This window comes from Gymnoscopelus microlampas (assembly GCF_963454915.1).
Source record: "Gymnoscopelus microlampas genome assembly, chromosome: 12".
Classification (NCBI taxonomy): Eukaryota; Metazoa; Chordata; class Actinopteri; order Myctophiformes; family Myctophidae; genus Gymnoscopelus; species Gymnoscopelus microlampas.
This window is the reverse complement of record NC_139949.1, coordinates 16,780,162-16,798,328: the sequence shown is the minus strand read 5'-3', so window position 1 is coordinate 16,798,328 and position 18,167 is coordinate 16,780,162. Positions and strand designations below refer to the sequence as shown.

General features: G+C 40.5%; 1 protein-coding gene across 2 annotated transcripts in view; it reads right to left on the bottom strand.

Moving 5' to 3' along the window:
• Positions 1–2,759: 2,759 nt before the first annotated feature.
• The window catches only part of gabrb2b (gamma-aminobutyric acid type A receptor subunit beta2b), a gene marked incomplete at both ends in the record, with an annotated part of 139,674 nt that continues 124,266 nt past the window's right edge, over positions 2,760–18,167 (bottom strand). The window contains 4 exons of one of the 2 annotated variants that reach the window (XM_084073194.1): positions 2,760–3,110; positions 4,348–4,488; positions 7,186–7,430; positions 12,473–12,625. In XM_084073194.1, the coding sequence (XP_083929320.1) occupies positions 2,760–3,110; positions 4,348–4,488; positions 7,186–7,430; positions 12,473–12,625 (890 nt within the window). The remainder of the gene's footprint in view (positions 3,111–4,347; positions 4,489–7,185; positions 7,431–12,472; positions 12,626–18,167) is intronic. The other variant, XM_084073195.1, reaches the window with a different exon arrangement.

The window sequence follows — 18,167 nt, the reverse complement described above, 5'->3', positions numbered from 1 at the left end:
AACAGTTTGGTTTGTTTAATCACAGCAGATGTGAGTGATGAAAGGTGAAGTACAACTGTGATTTTGTAACAAAGTAGCTAATAACATGTATGAGGAACAAACAATAAGCAAAACATCATGAAATATTTTTGCAATGCCAAACATTAAACTGATGTGTTTATACTAAATTATTAAGATCGAATCTGTTTGAATTATGAATGAATACATTATCAGGTCTAATCCAAAACACAATTCATACCGTAGTTTATTTTTGGTTTAAGGAGACTATGAATGAATAACAAATTGATAATTTGAAACAATTAGAGCATGCATATTATGCAATTAGAGATGGCACAGCTACATTTAAAGTATTTAAAGTAAAATGAAAATACATATATTTATGAGTGAGTGTTAACTCTTTTGACATGGCTAATGCCTAATCTGCTATGATAAATCCCTATTGTTTTAGGTAGGAAGCATGTGAGACAAGGCTACGGTTATAATTGTCATTTCAATGCAATTTTGTAAGATCTGTCCGTGAAGATCAGATCCCATGACACGCACTGTTCAACCTGCATGGCCATTACGCATCATTGGGCATTATTAAGATGAACTGAAAACACATTACTTCTCCGTTATCTTTTCCTCTCCATGTCACATGAATAATTCAAAAATGTTCCGTGTTGGCACGAGGAACCACTTGCGCTGTGACCAAATTGACCCCCCCCCCCCCCCTCCCCCCCAGGTGGTTAAAATAGCAAGTGTAACCATAGCCGTGTTAATCATGTTCAATTTCAGGCGGACCCCACAAGGAGGGCACAGGCCAAGGGCTCACCAGCACCAAGTATTAGAACAATGACCACAGCCACTATGGCTTTCAATAACTTATGTGCAACTTGTGTGCAAAATGTTATATAAAATCTACCTATCGTATAGTCCAAGGCAGAGCATCACTGTTCATTATCATGTTCTCAGCTGTGGAAAACCGTCATTTTTATCTGGGTTACCTACCCAACTGTAATTTTTTAAATAGATGAACAAACAATGTATGACTATACATACTGGCTATAGCCAATTGTTATATAAGAATTGTAATAATCTGGCAGGAGAAGAATATATGTGACCAACAAAAAGGAACGTGTCATCCGGCATAAAAAGATGACACTTTCTTGTCAGTAGAAATATTGTGCTTTTTTTCGTGCACTCTGGCCTTTCTGTGGATCAAAAACAGGCTTTTCCTCCATCACTTGTACATTAATATTAATTGGGACCTATTTTAATTAACTCTGTAAATAACAATTTATATCCAAAGTTAAGAGCTGACATAAACGTTACGGGTTACATTATCAATATTTAAAAACTCTTAGACAGAGGATATTTATATGTACAGTGGCTCAAGGAATGAGGCAATACATTTCTTTCACATTGTTAAGTGCTGGCGCAATGGGTTAGTCCTTTGAAAAAAAAGAAGAAGAAAAAAAAAACTCCTATATACTAATAATACTTCAATGAAGCCAAATTTGGCTTGATAGGATAAGATACTGTGACAATGAACAATATAGGTACAACAATGTGTCACATATAGGCTATGTTTAGTAATGATTTCCTATGAAGTAATTTTCTATACTATATATATTTATATCATGTATTCTTTATAACAATTTGACACAGTGGACAGGATCACCCTTCTCTAAGTAAATAGACTAATCAAACAATGCAAACATTGGTTTGTTTTGTGTTCATCTCTTGGCTTTTCTGTATTGAGGCAATTCATTTGTTGACCATCAATGAACTTGTACAGTATGCTAGTTGCACCTACACCTGGAATGTTTCGAATGGTCTTTGTTTGGTACCTAATGTCGTCATAAAAACTATTCAAAAAGTTTTATGGAATTGAGATAAATGTTAGAAATAAATTATGCAGTGTCTCCATTCTAAGTAGAAAAAATGTTTGTGTTTCACAATGATTTGACTTTACATGGCATTGTAAAATGCAAAACAGCTTCAGAATATCAAGAAGAAAACAATTCTAATATAGATTTTTTTCTGTCTTTTAAATAATTAATCTTAGAAAAAAAAGAAGAAAAAACATCAACCTGAAAATTGTTGTACTTGTATTCTCAAGTGTTGATAAAAAATATTGGATAATCTAAAACCAATATCTATGTAACTTATTTCTTACTAAGATTTTGGCAACAGATTATTTCTTCTGTAGAGTTAGCAAAATAAAAAACAACAACATAAAAATATATGCAAACAAACATTGTAAAATGGCAAAATACACAATTCACAAAATAATCCGTGTAAAATGATAAACAGTTACTCAGGAACAGGCACCATGTATGTTTGTAATCTCTCCTATAAGGTTTCTATGTGTTAGCCAGCAATTGTGGTGTTCCAACTTAACCCCTTGAACCCCAGCATGCCTATTCTGCGGGGAACATTCACCAAAAAAAAATAGCACACCTAGAAGCTCACAACGTGTCGCAACGTGAGCTTGTAGATCGGCTATTTTTGGCGAAAGAGATTTGGTGTAGACGTGGGGGGGGGAGAAAAACGATCCAAACGGTCCAACTCAGGTCCGTTTCACTAAGACTTAAGGGTTTAAGTGGTTAAGGTGGATCCAGTCCTGACATTGATATAGTAAATACGTCTTGTCTCGCAAGATCGCACGCAAACAAAACAAACCAGATACAAAATGGAAACAAGTAACATTTTCTTGTTTTTGTTTTTTAGTTTTTTTGCCCTCATGAAGTGATTTTTTCCCCCCCTCCCTTCCCCTAATTAACGTAATAAAGCCAATACACGACATTGAAGAAGGAGAAGACCGTGGGGAAGATAATCCTCGACCACTTGTCGATAGAGTTCACGTCGGCCAGGTCCGGGATGTTGACCTTGAGCTGCGAGGCGCGCCTCCGTAGCCGGCTCTTCTTCTGGGTGGCGTGGCAACGCTCCATGGCGTTGCGGCCAAAGTTGTGCCTGGCGAGCCCCGCCTTGCGATACTGCAGGGTGGAGCTGTCGTAGGTCAGCATGGTGTTCCGCGGGTCGTTGAGGCCGAGGGCCAGCTCCGAGGGCCCCATGTCGTTCTTAATGTCCAGGGTGCCCAGGAGGATGTTTTCGTGCGAGCCCATCTGCCGGTGGGGAAAACAACTCGTTTATTTAAACCCATTAACCCATTGAGACCTGAAGCCGATTCTACATGTCTCCTGAATCTCAACAGAATTCTGAAAAACGTATGTTTCTGTATCAGTGGCGCTCAATCTTTTTCATGTCAAGGACCCCCAAAATTGTATGTATTTGGCCGCGGACCCCCATCAAAATATTTTGTTCCAGGGACCCCCCAGAAGCAAAGATTTGAGTTAAAAATGTTCGCTTTAAAAATATATATATTCAAATATTTGCACACATTTTCACAATTTTTCAAAAATAGCAGATCTACAAGCTCGTAGCGCGGCACTCGGTGCCGCGCTATGAGCTTGTATATCTGCTATTTTTGAATAGCCCAAAGTGTAAAATAATGCTTTTTAGCTCAAATCTAAAAATGACACAGTTCCAGGTCTTAATGGGTTAAGACCCGAGGCCGATTCTACAAATGCCTTCTAAATCAGTGTAGTTCTCAAACTTTTTCGTAATTGAACATTGTTCGACACTTTCACGATTTTTGAATAGCCAACCCTTCATCTGGATTATGGTCCGTGCACTAACTGGTTAAGGATTCAGGCACCCTGGGAAATTGTATGCTATGTTTTGACTCTTTTGAGCTTCAACCAACCTTGTTCTTTTTTTTTTTTTACCTTTGTGTTTATTTGGAATTTTCAGCATGTTAGACAGGGGATCAACATCAGTTCATCATATCATATCGTTTCTACACATCGTTCTTTCATTTGTATACTCCCCTGGGGGAAAAAAAACATCCTTTTATCGATTCACTTTTTTACATTTTCTCCCCCCCCACCACCCTCATCCGCCCCCCCTCCCCTACTACTGGTTAGTGTCCTTACAGCATAAGACAAAATACAAAGGAAAAGAACATAAAATATATATATCCATATATACATCCATATACATGCACATTCATACCCATATACAAATCCATATATATACACATACATGTACATACCCATACATACATACATGCCCATATACACACAAAAAAAAATAGAAATAAAGTAAAAATTGAACACACATCAGAAAATAATGGTTGAAAAGTAATGGATGAGTAATGCTATTTAAATAATAATGAAAATAGTAAAAGTAAAAAATAAGAAATAAAATAAAGGAAAAGGAAAAAATATGAAAGAAAAATATGAAAGAAAAAAAAAAAAAAAAAAAAAAGTCCCCCCCCCTCTCTCTCTTCTTAAATCTTACCTTGTTCTTTTGATCGCTTAATCCTAGCGCGGCGTCATCCACAAAGATGGGCTCCCACATGGAGTCATGACCATCGAGATCCCTCTGCTTCATTCTGGCGTACAGAGTATCATCCCGCCCGACTACATTTCCCACCAGCCACTGTGAAGCATACAACATTGTCGTGGTTATTTGACACGGCGAAAGGCTAAAGGAATGGGGATGGCTTCGGGGAGCTGCAGTATAGTACAGTGAGAACGAGTTAACAGTATGAATACATTCAAAAGGTAATCGCTTTCTTCATCATCTCCGACAGGCTGGAACAGCCGGGTACGGGGACTGGAGATTATGTTTTCACGCCTGTCTGTCTGTGAGTGTCTGTGTTTCCGGAGTTATTCTTGCGAACCACTACTAGACCAATCAGCGGCAAATTTCGTGTGCACACTGCCCAAGGAAGTCACTCCACCATTTTTCATGCCAGCTTTATGTAACTCGGTCAGGGGCCTATCCTATAGTAAAATTGCCTAATGGGTGGGTGGATGGGTGAGTCATTCAGTCGGCCCCCACAGGGGTCAAATGCACATACAGTATATGGAGTCAAAATGCAACATGCACTGATGTCAGACACAACATAAATTAAATCGCTGCCCTTGGGGGTCAAATGCACATACATGGAGTAAAATGCACATATATGGAGATTTTCAACATGCACTGATGTCAGACAACAGTAACCGTTCAACATGCACTGACGTCAGACACAGCATAAGACTCCTGAGGATAGAACGCAAGCTTTGGTGGCCAGAAAAGCCGCTGAGAACAGGCAAGACCAGGCAAGTGACACTGAGGAAACATGCAGCGGACAAGCCCAAAGCCGTCAGATCAACATATGCACTGATGTCAGACACACCACTAAACTCCTGCAGATAGAAGGATCAGTGTTGCAACATTGAATCGATCCTAATTTGGAAAAGCACCCAAAAGCGCTTTCACTTCTGACCATAGAGGGTGATAGAGACAATGCACAATCATACAAAGAGCTATGCTACATCTGTAGTCACTGGGCGGGCGTCGTCTTGTTAACTTATTGCCAGTAAATGCAGAAATGTTTACCTGTGTGTAGGCTACATGTCATAAAATACTATTTCTCCCCTGTATCTTCCTCCATTATTGATGGCTGCAACCCATGACTTACACAGCTCTGGGTAGGCCACCCTGCCTGGCGGAGATATACTCTCCATCGAGCATTTCTAGATGTATTGTGCAGGCTAGTATTCATCCATTATATCTTTATTATTAAGTTCCATGGGAGAAAAGTAACTGCTCCTTGAATTCAACAATAACTTGTCAGAACTACGAGCTTATGCTATTTTTTATATAAACTTCGTTATACAGTACAGTAGGCATATTGTAATAACATTTCCCTCATGAGAGAAAACAAACCTTATTTTTTTTACCACTTTTCCTAGGGTTCTGCATATCTGCGGACTTTAAATTCTATCCTTGCATACGCTGTTTTGTATCTACAGTATTGTTGTTAAAAAGAACATATTTTGGCTTGAGATCACTGTTCATGTGCTATAAATTGGTGATTGTCCTTTACATTTTGACTTGGTTTAGCTCCAAAAGGAATATAGAGTTGACTATGAGCATAATACGAGCATAATACGAGCATAATACTCTCTTCCTCTCTTTCAGATGCCAGTGTGTCTCATCTGTATTTCAAACGTGGGCAGTAAAAACTTATTATGCTGTCTTTCCTTGGCACAGGAGGGCAGTCACTAATTACTACCGTATAACTTGGTTTTACTGAACTCCTTAGACAGTGAAAAGAAAAACAAATATATTTGATTAGTCCTTAATCAAGCCAAAACGCTGTTTAAAAAAAAAAAAGAAGGACAAAAAATGGGTTAATTTCTGTGCTACAGTATCTTCCTTCGTGCCGGCATGTATATGTTGTTATTAGTTTACTTTAGATACTTTGCAAGAACAAAGTTACTCGAGATAAAAGTTGTACTGTGCAGTTTCTGAAGAAATCACCCTTGTTCAACCCTATACTGCAGTCCTGTCCATGTCAAGGACCCCTAATGGATAAATATTTGGCCGCGGACCCCCATCTGAAAATAGGTTGTGCCGGGGACCCCCAGAAGCAGAAAATGCTGTTAAAAATGTTCACAAATGTTCATGATTTTGAAAAATAGCAGATCTCGGTGCCGCGCTATGAGCTTGTATATCTGCTATTTTTATATTATATATATTATAATAGCCAAAGTGTATGCTATGTGCTATGAGGGCTGCAGCCCCCCTAGTGGTGGGAAGCAAAAAAAAAAGTGTTGTTTTTTTTGTAAATTAAAAAATCCCACCCAGTGTGAAGTGGGCGGTGTGTGGTCATCACAACATGACTCACTTTAAAAAAAGGATAAATGACTTTTTTTAAAGTCCATACTGCTATTCATAGGGCTGCACATGTGTCATGTGTTTCGCTAGCCAATCACAGTCCTGAATTTGCAAAGTCAGCCAATCACATTACAGTTAGTGGTGATGACACTAGCTGTAATGTGATTGGCTGATATGAAAAAAGTATCGATTTGCATTAACAATGGAAGGGTTAGGGGGTACACACATTTTTTGGTCGGTGTCCAAAACTCACTTATAGGGGGCGGCTACACCGCCCCAAAAAATACATATAATTTTTAAAGTCTATACACACACATATATATTAAAACAATGATGTATTTAACTTTGGAGAAGTTGGAGACTTTGAAAAAGGTGAAATATTTTGAAAAAAACGCGAAAAAAAAACTCCCCAGCCCAGCCCCCTTGGAATAAATGACTTCCAGCGCGCCTGGTCGCTATACCCACCTTGTTCGGATCCATCCTCAGCTTCTCGTTGTTGGCCAGCGCCGTCTTCTCCGCCGCCCTCTTCTGGCGCTGGGGGCCCCGGCCGAAGAAGATGTAGTTGACCAGCGCGTACTCCAGCAGGGCCAGGAAGACGAAGACGAAGCAGCCCATCAGGTACATGTCGATGGCCTTGACGTAGGGGATCTTGGGGAGCGTCTCTCTCAGGTGGGTGTTGATGGTGGTCATGGTCAGCACCGTGGTGATGCCTGTGGGGCAAGGGGGAAAGAAGAGGGCAAAGCCACGTTCGTTTGAAAACAGTCAAAAGGTTAGAGCAGTGGTTCTGAAACTTTTTCATGTCAAGGACCCCCAAATTGAGACTTATTAGCCCGCGGACCCCCATTTGAAAAGATATGCCAGGGACCCCCATAAGAGAAGATTTTTTTTACGGCTCTAGCAGTGATTCTCAACCATTCAAATTTCAAGGACCTCCAGTTTGACATGCATTAGGGCTACGGACCCCCATTTAATGGCATTTCTCTCTCTTGGACCCCAATTTATATTGTAAAATCTATGTTAATCTAACTCTGAGAGTGTACAAATGGAACCAAATGGACCCGTCAGGGTCCATTTGGTTCCATTTGTACACTTTCAGAGTTACAGACCCATAAGGGTCCATTTGGTGCCTAATCTATAATTTAGCTGGGGACCCCCTGGAACTCCCTCAAGGACCCCTAGGGGTCCCCGGACCCCACTTTGAGAGAGTTGGAATGTATCGTTTTGTTTGGGACACCAGCTGGCACGAAGAGAAACGGGACGCTAGGCAGCAAAGTGGTGGAAAGTCCAGAATTAAAAAATGTACTTGAGTAAAAGTGCAAAAGTATTGGCATCAAAACGTACTTAAAGTACCAAAATTAAAAGTACTAAAATGTTTGAAAATAGCAGATCTACAAGCTTGTAGATCGGCTATTTTCAAATAGCCTATGTATAAAATAGGGTTAAAGTGGTTCATGTATGTTTTTATAATGTAAATAGCTTTAAATAATTTATATCTACAAAGTAACTAGTAACTAAAGTTTTCAAATAATTGTAGTGGAGTAAAAGTACAATATTTGCCTCTGAGATGTAGTGGAGTAGAAGTAAAAGTATTGGAAATTGGAAATACTCCAGTAAAGTACAAATACCTCAAAATTGTACTTAAGTACAGCACTTAAGTAAATTGACTTTGTTACTTTCCACCACTGCATGTCATCATGGCATGTGTGTGATCTTTGTGCATACAGCTCGTCAGAAAAAAATAAACGTATTAAAAAATAAACGTATTATGAACCGCATAAAAGATCCATGTTGCAGTGACAGTGAGCTCACTAAAGCCCATCTGGGACGCTGATTTGAGCTGCTACAGTGTATGTGCAGTATTTGGAAGACACAAACGTCCCCCCTGTGCCCTCATCATCATCCCCCCGCGCCAGCACACACCCCGGTCATCCTCGATTATGTAAGAACCGCACGTGTAGCCCGTGAGGTCTGTGTTATTATGGCTCTGTGTTCATAGGAAAGATTCTTTCCTATCCTCCCTTTCACCCGCCTCTCAGTCCGTCCGTCCGTCCGGCCGGCCATCCGGCCGGCCTTCCATCCAGGCCTCGCTTTTAGACGAGGAGGCAATCTCGCTGATTGAAGACCGGCCTGCATTTAGTGATCTGAGAGAGAGAGGCCACACATTGGGATTTAACCCATTGAGACCTGAAGCCGATTCTACATGTCTCCTAAATCTCAGTATTCTCACAGTATTCTCAAAAACGTATGTTTCTATATCAGTGGTGCTCAAACTTTTTCATGTCAAGGACCCCCTCAATTATATGTATTTGGCCGCGGACCACCATCAAAATATGTTGTTCCAGGGACCCCCAGAAGCAAAGGTTTGAGTTAAAAATGTTCGCTTTAAAAAAATATATATATTCAAAGATTTGCACACATTTTCACGATTTTTCAAAAATAGCAGATCTACAAGCTCGTAGCGCGGCACTCGGTGCCGCGCTATGAGCTTGTATATCTGCTATTTTTGAATAGCCCAAAGTGTAAAATAATGCTTTTTTAGCTCAAATCTAAAAATGACACAGTCCCAGGTCTTAATGGGTTAATGAAAAATAATAACAGCAGTAATGCTCCATAATGTGGGCTGGGTTGGCGGACGGAGCGATATTGGGAGATGCCGGGTCACCTCTCCGATCCAAACTATGTTCGGGAGCCACTTTGTTTTGACCCAGTTTCAGGCATTAAAAGGCCCTCTCTGTGGAGGCTGGATCACGTGGCAATGCAGTGTGCAACCGCAACTCCATTGTTGTCATTGTTTGAGCTGTCACACAGACACAGCTGGCTGGGGAAACTTTGCCTGAATCCTGTTTTTGAAGATTGATGCCTGTTGGCTGTGTATGGCAGCCATGGAAACATTTTAGTCATTGTTTTGCTCAGACACTCCACTGACAGCTCCAGCACACCCAGTACACCGTGCTTCATGCCTTCCAGTAGAATATAGCAGGTGGAGAAACTACGCATCAGAGGTTCGTTTGAAACTGAACTTTTGGACTTTTTTTTTGCTTTCATGTGTAAATTAGTTTTCCAAAGTAAAAGCAGCGATGTCACGGAAACAGTTAATAACAAAGCATTGGCAGGTTATTATAGTATGCTGTTCTTCCAAACAATTGCTCACATTTGATGAGGTAAAAGAAAAAAATCACACCCAGTGTGAAGAGAGTGGTGCCTTTGAATTAGTGTAACTGGTTGCATCCTTGTGTTGCAATCAGCTGCAGCTGTTGAGGCTGTGCTCAAACGGATGGACAGACCCACACACACGGTCAAGCGTAGGAGTGGCTGGCACCACTCAAAAAAGTTTTGATTAAGCTGGAATGCAAAACACTGGAATGCCCGCTATCCGATATGGATTATGAATCGGAGCTTTATTTATTAGGGTGTCTTGAAGGAGGTTTATCATGACATGTATAGCCACTGATAGAATGAAGTTTGGAAGATAGATATATAATAGTAGTAAGGGCAGCCAGGAAGGAATACTTTTATCTCAGAAAAGCATAAAGCAGGCAAAACAAACACAGTTAACGAGGCAGGTTTGATGACTAGCACATTTTGTGAAGTAAGCAAACTTCAGTGACAAACTCCTCTTCTCGGTTTTCATTTTACAGATTCATTAAAGTTGAGGCTGTTGAAGCTGGGCCTTGTGATAGTCAGTGGGGGCTCGTATGGTGTCAGTCAAGAGTAACTACAAAGTCAATGTGTTGAATTCCAGAGACAAGGCTGACAGCATAACTATCCCCTCGGCTTGCTGCCCTCACCGAGGGCGAGCTCGAGGCTTTTGAAGGTTTTTTGAGCAACACATTTTCTCTGCAGGGGCTCGCCGCTAATGAGCATATAGACCAAGGTTTCAGATATGAATTTCAAATCCTTTAATCACTTAAGGTGCACCACGCAATGCCCTATCTTGCATGCAGAGTTTAAACTCACGGGGCAAACTGAGGGATTACACGGGGCCGTGGCAGACTTAATCAGGTGTGAGAATTATTATTGTGCGAACCACACATGGTGCTTCACGTCCGGGAGTGTCATATACTGTCTGCCGTTCATATACTGAGCTTAGAATAACTCCTCAGCAATGTCAACATCTCATTAACTTCGAACAGAAAAGGTTGAAGAGAGCCCCATTCCTAATGAAACATAAAGTTACACTTCATCATCATAATACTCTTCTTCCTCATGGGGAAACAAACTTGAATGCACCGTCTACTGTATGTCCTCTATTGCATTGGTTCTCAAAGTGGGGTCCGGGGACCCCCAGGGGTCCTTGAGGGAGTTCCAGGGGGTCCCTAGCTAAATGATAGATTAGGCACCAAATGGACCCTTATGGGTCTGTAACTCTGAGAGTGTACAAATGGAACCAAATGGACCCTAACGGGTCCATTTGGTTCCATTTGTACACTCTCAGAGTTAAATTGACATAGATTTTACAATATAAATTGCGGAGTGATAGAAAAGCCATTAAATGGGGGTCTGTAGCCCTAATGCATGTCAAACTGGGGGTCCTTGAAATTCAAATGGTTGAGAATCACTGCTAGAGCTGTAAAAACTCTTCTCTTATGGGGGTCCCTGGCATATCTTTTGAAATGGGGGTCCGCAAGCTAATAAGTGTCAATTTGGGGGTCCTTGACATGAAAAGTTTGAGAACCACTGCTCTATTGCATTTTGATGAGTAGGTGAAGCTACATAGGCTAACTGCCTAGCAGTGGTGGAAAAAAAGTACTCATTTGTTTTACTTAAGTAAAAGTATCAATACCGCAATGTGGACATACTCTGTTACAAATCAGTCGGCCTGTTTTGAGACCAATTTACATAAAACCCCAGATTTGCTGTGAAAGCCTGAGTGCTCAAACTGGGGTATTTTTGGGGATAGAAGAGAGGTAGGGGAGACCAAAAACACACAATAAAGAAGGAAAAGTAAAAATTAATGGTGTAGCCCCTTTAAATCCTTGGCCTAAAATAGCTGACCTACAAGTGTGAGCTTGTAGATCTGAACGTTCACCCCGTGAATAGGGACGCTACGGGTCATGTGGTTTCGTTTAAAATGCTCTTTTCGTTTTTTCATCTTATCCTCAATCCCTGTCACTGCTAACTCTCACTGTTGGCCTGCAGTGGTGTAAAGTAACTACGTACATTTACTCAAGTACTGTACTTAAGTACAATTTTGAGGTACTTTTACTTTATTGGAGTATTTCCAATTGTCTATACTTTTACTTCTACTCCACTACATCTCAGAGGCAAATATTGTACTTTTGCTCCACTACAATTATTTGAAAACTTTAGTTACTAGTTACTAAATTACTCAAATCTTTGCTTCATGGGGGGGTCCCTGGAACAACATATTTTGTGATGGGGGTCCACATACATATAATTTTGGGTGGTCCTTGACAAAAAGTTTGAGAACCACTGAGAACCACATTAATATAACAAGTCTTTTTTTAAAAGATTGTCAGGATTTAGAAGACATTTGTAGAACCCCACCCCAGAAGCAAAGATTTACGTAAAAAATGTTTAAAAAATAAATAAATATATGTTCAAAGATTTTCACAAATTTTCATGATTTTTTCAAAAATAGCAGAACTGCAAACTCGTAGTTCTGCTATTTTTGAATAGCCCAAAGAAATCTAAAAAAAATGACAAACGGACGCGTTCCCGGTCTTAAAGGGTTAAGTGTTCCTTTGACCGACGTTTTCAAAAAAACGTAACGGGCGGTAGAACCTCTCACCCAGAGCCACCCGCGCGGCGGACGCGTCGTAGTTGATCCAGAAGGACACCCAGGAGAGGATGGTGATCAGGATGGACGGCATGTAGGTCTGAAGGATGAAGTAGCCGATGTTCCTCTTCAGCTTGAAACTCAGGGAGAGGCGAGGGTAGGAGCCTATAGCGAAGGAAAGGGAGGAGGAGGGAAAGGGAGAGAGAGTGGGAAAAAAGCAAATAGAATCATCGTCAGATGAGAGAATATTTCCTCTGACCTCGGGTCTCGTGGGCCACATGTATCCGAGGTTATGCAGTCTCGGACCCCTATACCCCCTCTCAATATATCCTATAACCTCTCAGAAGCTGTTATTGACTCGCCCCGGTATGTACTCAAGACATAAGCGGTGGTTCGAGTGCGCATGCCCACCCAACGTGGTGAAAAGTAACTTAAGTATACTTACCCTAGTACAATTTCGAGGTACTTTTACTTTACCGGAGTATTTACAATCGTCGATACTTTTACTTCTGCTCCACTACATCTCAGAGGCAACTATTGTACTTTTACCCCACTGCAATTATTTGAAAACTTTAGTTACTAGTTACTTTGCAGATATAAATGATTACATTATAAAACACATTATTAACCACTTAAGCCCTATTTCATACCTAGGCTATTTTCAAACATTTTAGTACTTTTGGTACTTTAAGTGCATTTTGATACCAATACTTTTGTACTTTCCCTCAAGTACATTTTGAATTCCGGACATTTACTTGTAACAGAGTACTTCTACATTGCAGTATTGATACTTTTACTTAAAGTAATACAATGCAGGTCCACAAATAACGATTTTTAGCAGCCTCTGCAGGCCGTTCGTTTATTCCTCCGTTACCCAAAATTCCATTTGTTTTCACCAGAAGACGGAAGCGTTTCAAAAAGCGTTTTTTTAATTGTTTTATACTATCTGTGGATCGTTTCTCTTAGCCAGTGGAGCTTTAGTTACAGTGAGCTGTGTTTTCTTTTTCCGTTGTTTTTCGATCTTCAAATCCTACAATCTCTTAAAAACAGCGTGAGATTCCTTTTTGTTATTAGCGCGGTAGTTCCTGGCCAAAGAGGAAACCGGTGCGCGTGCGTTTCCGTTTTCCAGCCGGATGACGTCATTTTCGCGGGAAAGGCTCAGCGAGCCACCTTTTCAATAGAAATGATAATAGAAAAGGCTTTCGGGGGGTGAAATTCATGGAGTGGGTGTTGTGAAACATTTGCCACTCACAAAAGATATATACAATTTAACTTTAGTTTTGTTGAAAAAGTTACCTAGTATTAGTTTAAGTAAAACATTTGAGTACTTTTCCCACCACTGCATGCCCACCCATGCCTCTCCTCTGGCTCCACACATCATCTCTTATCTCATTTGCAAAAAAAGATGTGACACAGCAGTAAAGCTTTATTCTCTCCTAAACACGGTAGGCTAGCATCAGCACTCGCCAATTTTGCCAATACTTGTGTGTTACGTACAATATTGTGAGAGAGAGAGGGCTGTGGGCTTCCTCTCTCAAGGGATCCTTTTTGTTTTTCCGCTTATCCGTGCTCTATCTGAAATAATAATGTCCCTCGGCAGGTCCCCGGTTAACCCTTTAAGACCGGGAACGCATCTGTGCCAGCCACTCCTACACTTGACCGTGTGTGTGGGTCCGTCCGTTTGAGCACGGCCTCAACAGCTGCAGCTGATTGCAACACAAGGATGCAACCAGTTACACTAATTCAAAGGCACCACACTCTCTTCACACTGGGTGTGATTTTAGATGTATTTGGGCTATTCAAAAATAGCAGATCTACAAGCTCGTAGCGCGGCACCGAGTGCCGCGCTACGAGCTTGTAGATCTGCTATTTTGGAAAAAACGCACTTATTTTTTCGCAAATCTTTCAATATAGATATTTTTAAAGCTAACATTTGTGACTCAAATCTTTTGCTTCCGGGGGGTTCTACAAAATGTCTTCTAAATCCTAACAGTTTTTTTGAAAAAAATGTATATACATTAAAGATTTTCACAAACTTCTGCGATTTTTCAAAAATAGTTGATCTACAAGCTCATAGCTCAGAGCTTGTATGACCTGCTATTTTTGAATAGCCAAAGTATAAAATAATGGTTAAAGTGGTTACACAGGTGCGTTTCTCGGTCTTAATGGGTTAAGGCAAACTGTATAAGTTTGCACCTTCTCCGTCCCGTGGGAATTGATGGGACTGTGGTATCTCTCGTCTGATCGAGTCAACCCAGCGGAAACCCCCACGGGGAGTGCGTTTTCTTTTTTTTTTTAAGTGTCCAAGTGTGTGGCACAACATAAAGTCAGTGAGCTAAGGCAGAAACAGAAGAATGAGCACGACTAGAATTAAATGATGATTAATAGTAATTACCTTTGGGGTAATTTGTCGCCGTTCGTTTGCACATACTGCACATTAAATATGTATCCTCTGCATTTACCCATTGCTACCGTCAGTGGTGGAAAGTAATAGGGCTGTCAAAAAAAATCGATTCATGAATAAATCGCGATTCTTAATGCCACGATTTTAAAAATCGATTCAAAATATTAAAATCGATTTTTTTTTTTTTTTTTTTTTTTTTTTTTTAATAAAATCGCAATAAATCGCAGAATCGAATATCAATTAATCGCAGAATCGCAATTTTAATCGAATCGGCACCCTAGAAAATCGCAATAAATCGCAGAATCGCAATTTTAATCGAATCGGCACCCTAGAAAATCGCAATAAATCGCAGAATCGAATCGAATATCAATTAATCGCAGAATCGCAATTTTAATCGAATCGGCACCCTAGGAATCGATTTTGAATCGAATCGTGAGGTAAGTGAATCGTGACACCCCTAGAAAGTAACTAAGTACATTTACTCAAGAAGTTCTGTGCTTAAGTACAATTTTGAGGTATTTGTACTTGAGTATTTCCAATTTCTTTTACTTCTACTCCACTACAGTACATCTCAGAGGAAAATATTATACTTTTACTCCACTACAATTGTTTGAACACTTTAGTTACTAGTTACTTTGCAGACTTTGATTATTATTACAAAACATACATTAACCAGTTCAGCCCTATATACATTTCGGCCATTTGAAAATAGCCGATCTGCCGATCTATACAAGCTCACAATGCGTCGCATCGCGACGCATTGTGAGCTTGTAGATCGGCTATTTTTCAAAAGATTTTTATGCATGTGAAAACTTGTGAAACAGGACATTCTGCATAATAAGCACTTTTACATTTGGTACTTTAATACATTTTGATGCAAAAACCTTTGTACTTTTACTCAAGTCAATTGTGAATCCCGGACTTTTACTTGTAACAGAATATTTCTAGATCGCAGTATTGATACTATTACTTAAGTGTTTTTTTTCCACCACTGTCTATATAGGGTACACTTCAAAACACAGACTGGATGGACCATGGCATGGGGTGTCCCCGGGTATCTTCTGATTCCCAGACGACCTCTCGACCCATTCGGCTACATGGTCGCCCCTCAATCATGTCCATGACTTGATTACATATTGATGACTTTTTAAATGGTCTTTTATGGCCTTAATCGACTTTTAAGTCCAATTCATCTTGTTACATGTCATGACAACTGTGTTGTGAATGCCAAACCTGTCATGTCATTATGCAGATAGATCATGAGCACCACAGTGGAAATAAGTCTGTGACTGTATAATGTCATTATATCGGTAACTGTATGTTTATTTATACATATTTAAAAAAATATGATTTGCTTTTAACCCATTAAGACCTGGAACGCATCTGTGTCATTTTTTTATTTGAGCTAAAAAAGAGCATTATTTTACACTTTGGCTATTCAAAAATAGCAGATCTACAAGCTCATAGCGCGGCACCGAGTGCCGCGCTATGAGCTTGTAGATCTGCTATTTTTAAAAAAATAAAAAAATGTTTTGAGATGGGGGTCCGCGGCCAAAATTCATATAATTTTGGGGGTCCTTGACATGAATACGTTTGAGAAGCACTGATTACCGCAACATTTTTTCAAGACTTTTGTAGAATCCCCCAGAAGCAAAGATTTGAGTAACAGATGTTAGTTTTGAAAAATACACATATTCAAAGATTTGCTCAAAATTTTCACGATTGAAAAAAAAAATAGCAGATCTACAAGCTCGTAGCGCTACGAGCTTGAAGATCTGCTATTTTCGAATAGCCCAAAGAAATGAAAAAAAAAATGACACAGATGCGTTCCAGGCCTTAGCGGGTTAATTCGTACAATGAAACTCAATCACATCAAATACTTCAGCAGCAAACAACAACCAAACAACAACTTCCATTTCCACTCAGCTGAAAATATCACCACTTATAGCATTGTCATTTGGGTTAAGCCACGCTATAAGCCACCAGCTGTACCACTAGAATTATGTCCCCGGCTGAAGGTAATGGGCCCAGTGGGGACAGAGAGAGAGAGAGAGAGAGAGAGAGAGAGAGAGAGAGAGAGAGAGAGAGAGAGAGAGAGAGGGGTGGCTATAGGATGTAGTAGACGCAACAGCTAAACATTATTATTCATGAGGCACAACAAGGACATTCGTCTGTCCTCAGAGTCAAACGAGGCTCAGGTATTGGATAAATGCCAGCGAGCGCCGCTTCTGCTGATGCCTGCCTTTCTGCTGTGACCCCGGGGTCGGTCCCTTTCACTGTCGCAATAGACAGCGCGCTAAATGGGAATACCCCCAACCCCCCCCCCCACCCGCCCTCCATCCATATCCTGGCATAACATAATAGAGACAGCCCTGGACTACACACAGGACACAACAAGCACACACACACACACACACACACACACACACACACACGTCCACATAAACGAGCAGACGCACACATACTAGTGCACACGTTTTCTATGCCATCCGGAAGCATTATGTTATTATTAACCCGTTAAGACCGGGAAACGCATCTGTGTGTAGTTTTCTTTTATTTCTTTGGCTATTCAAAACAAATAGCAGATCTACAAGCTCGTAGTGCCGCGCTACGAGCTTGTAGATCTGCTATTTTTTGGAAAGAAGAAATCGTGAAAATGTGTGCAAATCTTTGAATATATATATATATATACATTTTTAACTAAAATCTTTGCTTCTGGGGGTCCCTGGAACAACATATTTTGAGATGGGGGGGTCCGCAGATAAATACATATCCTTTTGGGTGGTCCTTGACATGAACGAAGTTTGAGAACCACTGATATCACAGCAAACTGTTAGGATTTAGAAGACATTTGTAGAATCCCTCAGAAGCAAAAGATCCGAGTTCAAAATGTTTTGCTTTAAAAAAAAAAAAACATATACATTCAAAGATTTGCAAAAAGAAATCCGAGATCTGATATTTTTGAATAGCCCCCAAGTATATAAGATAATGGTTAAAGTAGGTCAAAATCTAACAATGTCAATGACAGATGCTTTCCCAGTCTTAATGGGTTAATGGGGGGGGAGGGGGGGGTGGGGGGGGCACGCATAGACGAGGCTTAGCCCACCGAGACGACGAACTGCCAGTGCTGGAGTGCGGGTGCCGTGTTATTATGCCTAATTTATGCTCTGCCGTACGCCGGTGCCGCGCGTGCAGGGCGAAAAACAGCCGACGCACAAGCTCACAAACGCATTGCAGACGTGGCGACATGTCGTGAGCTTGTACATCTGCGCGATTTTCGGCACGAGTATGGATCTGCCTTTA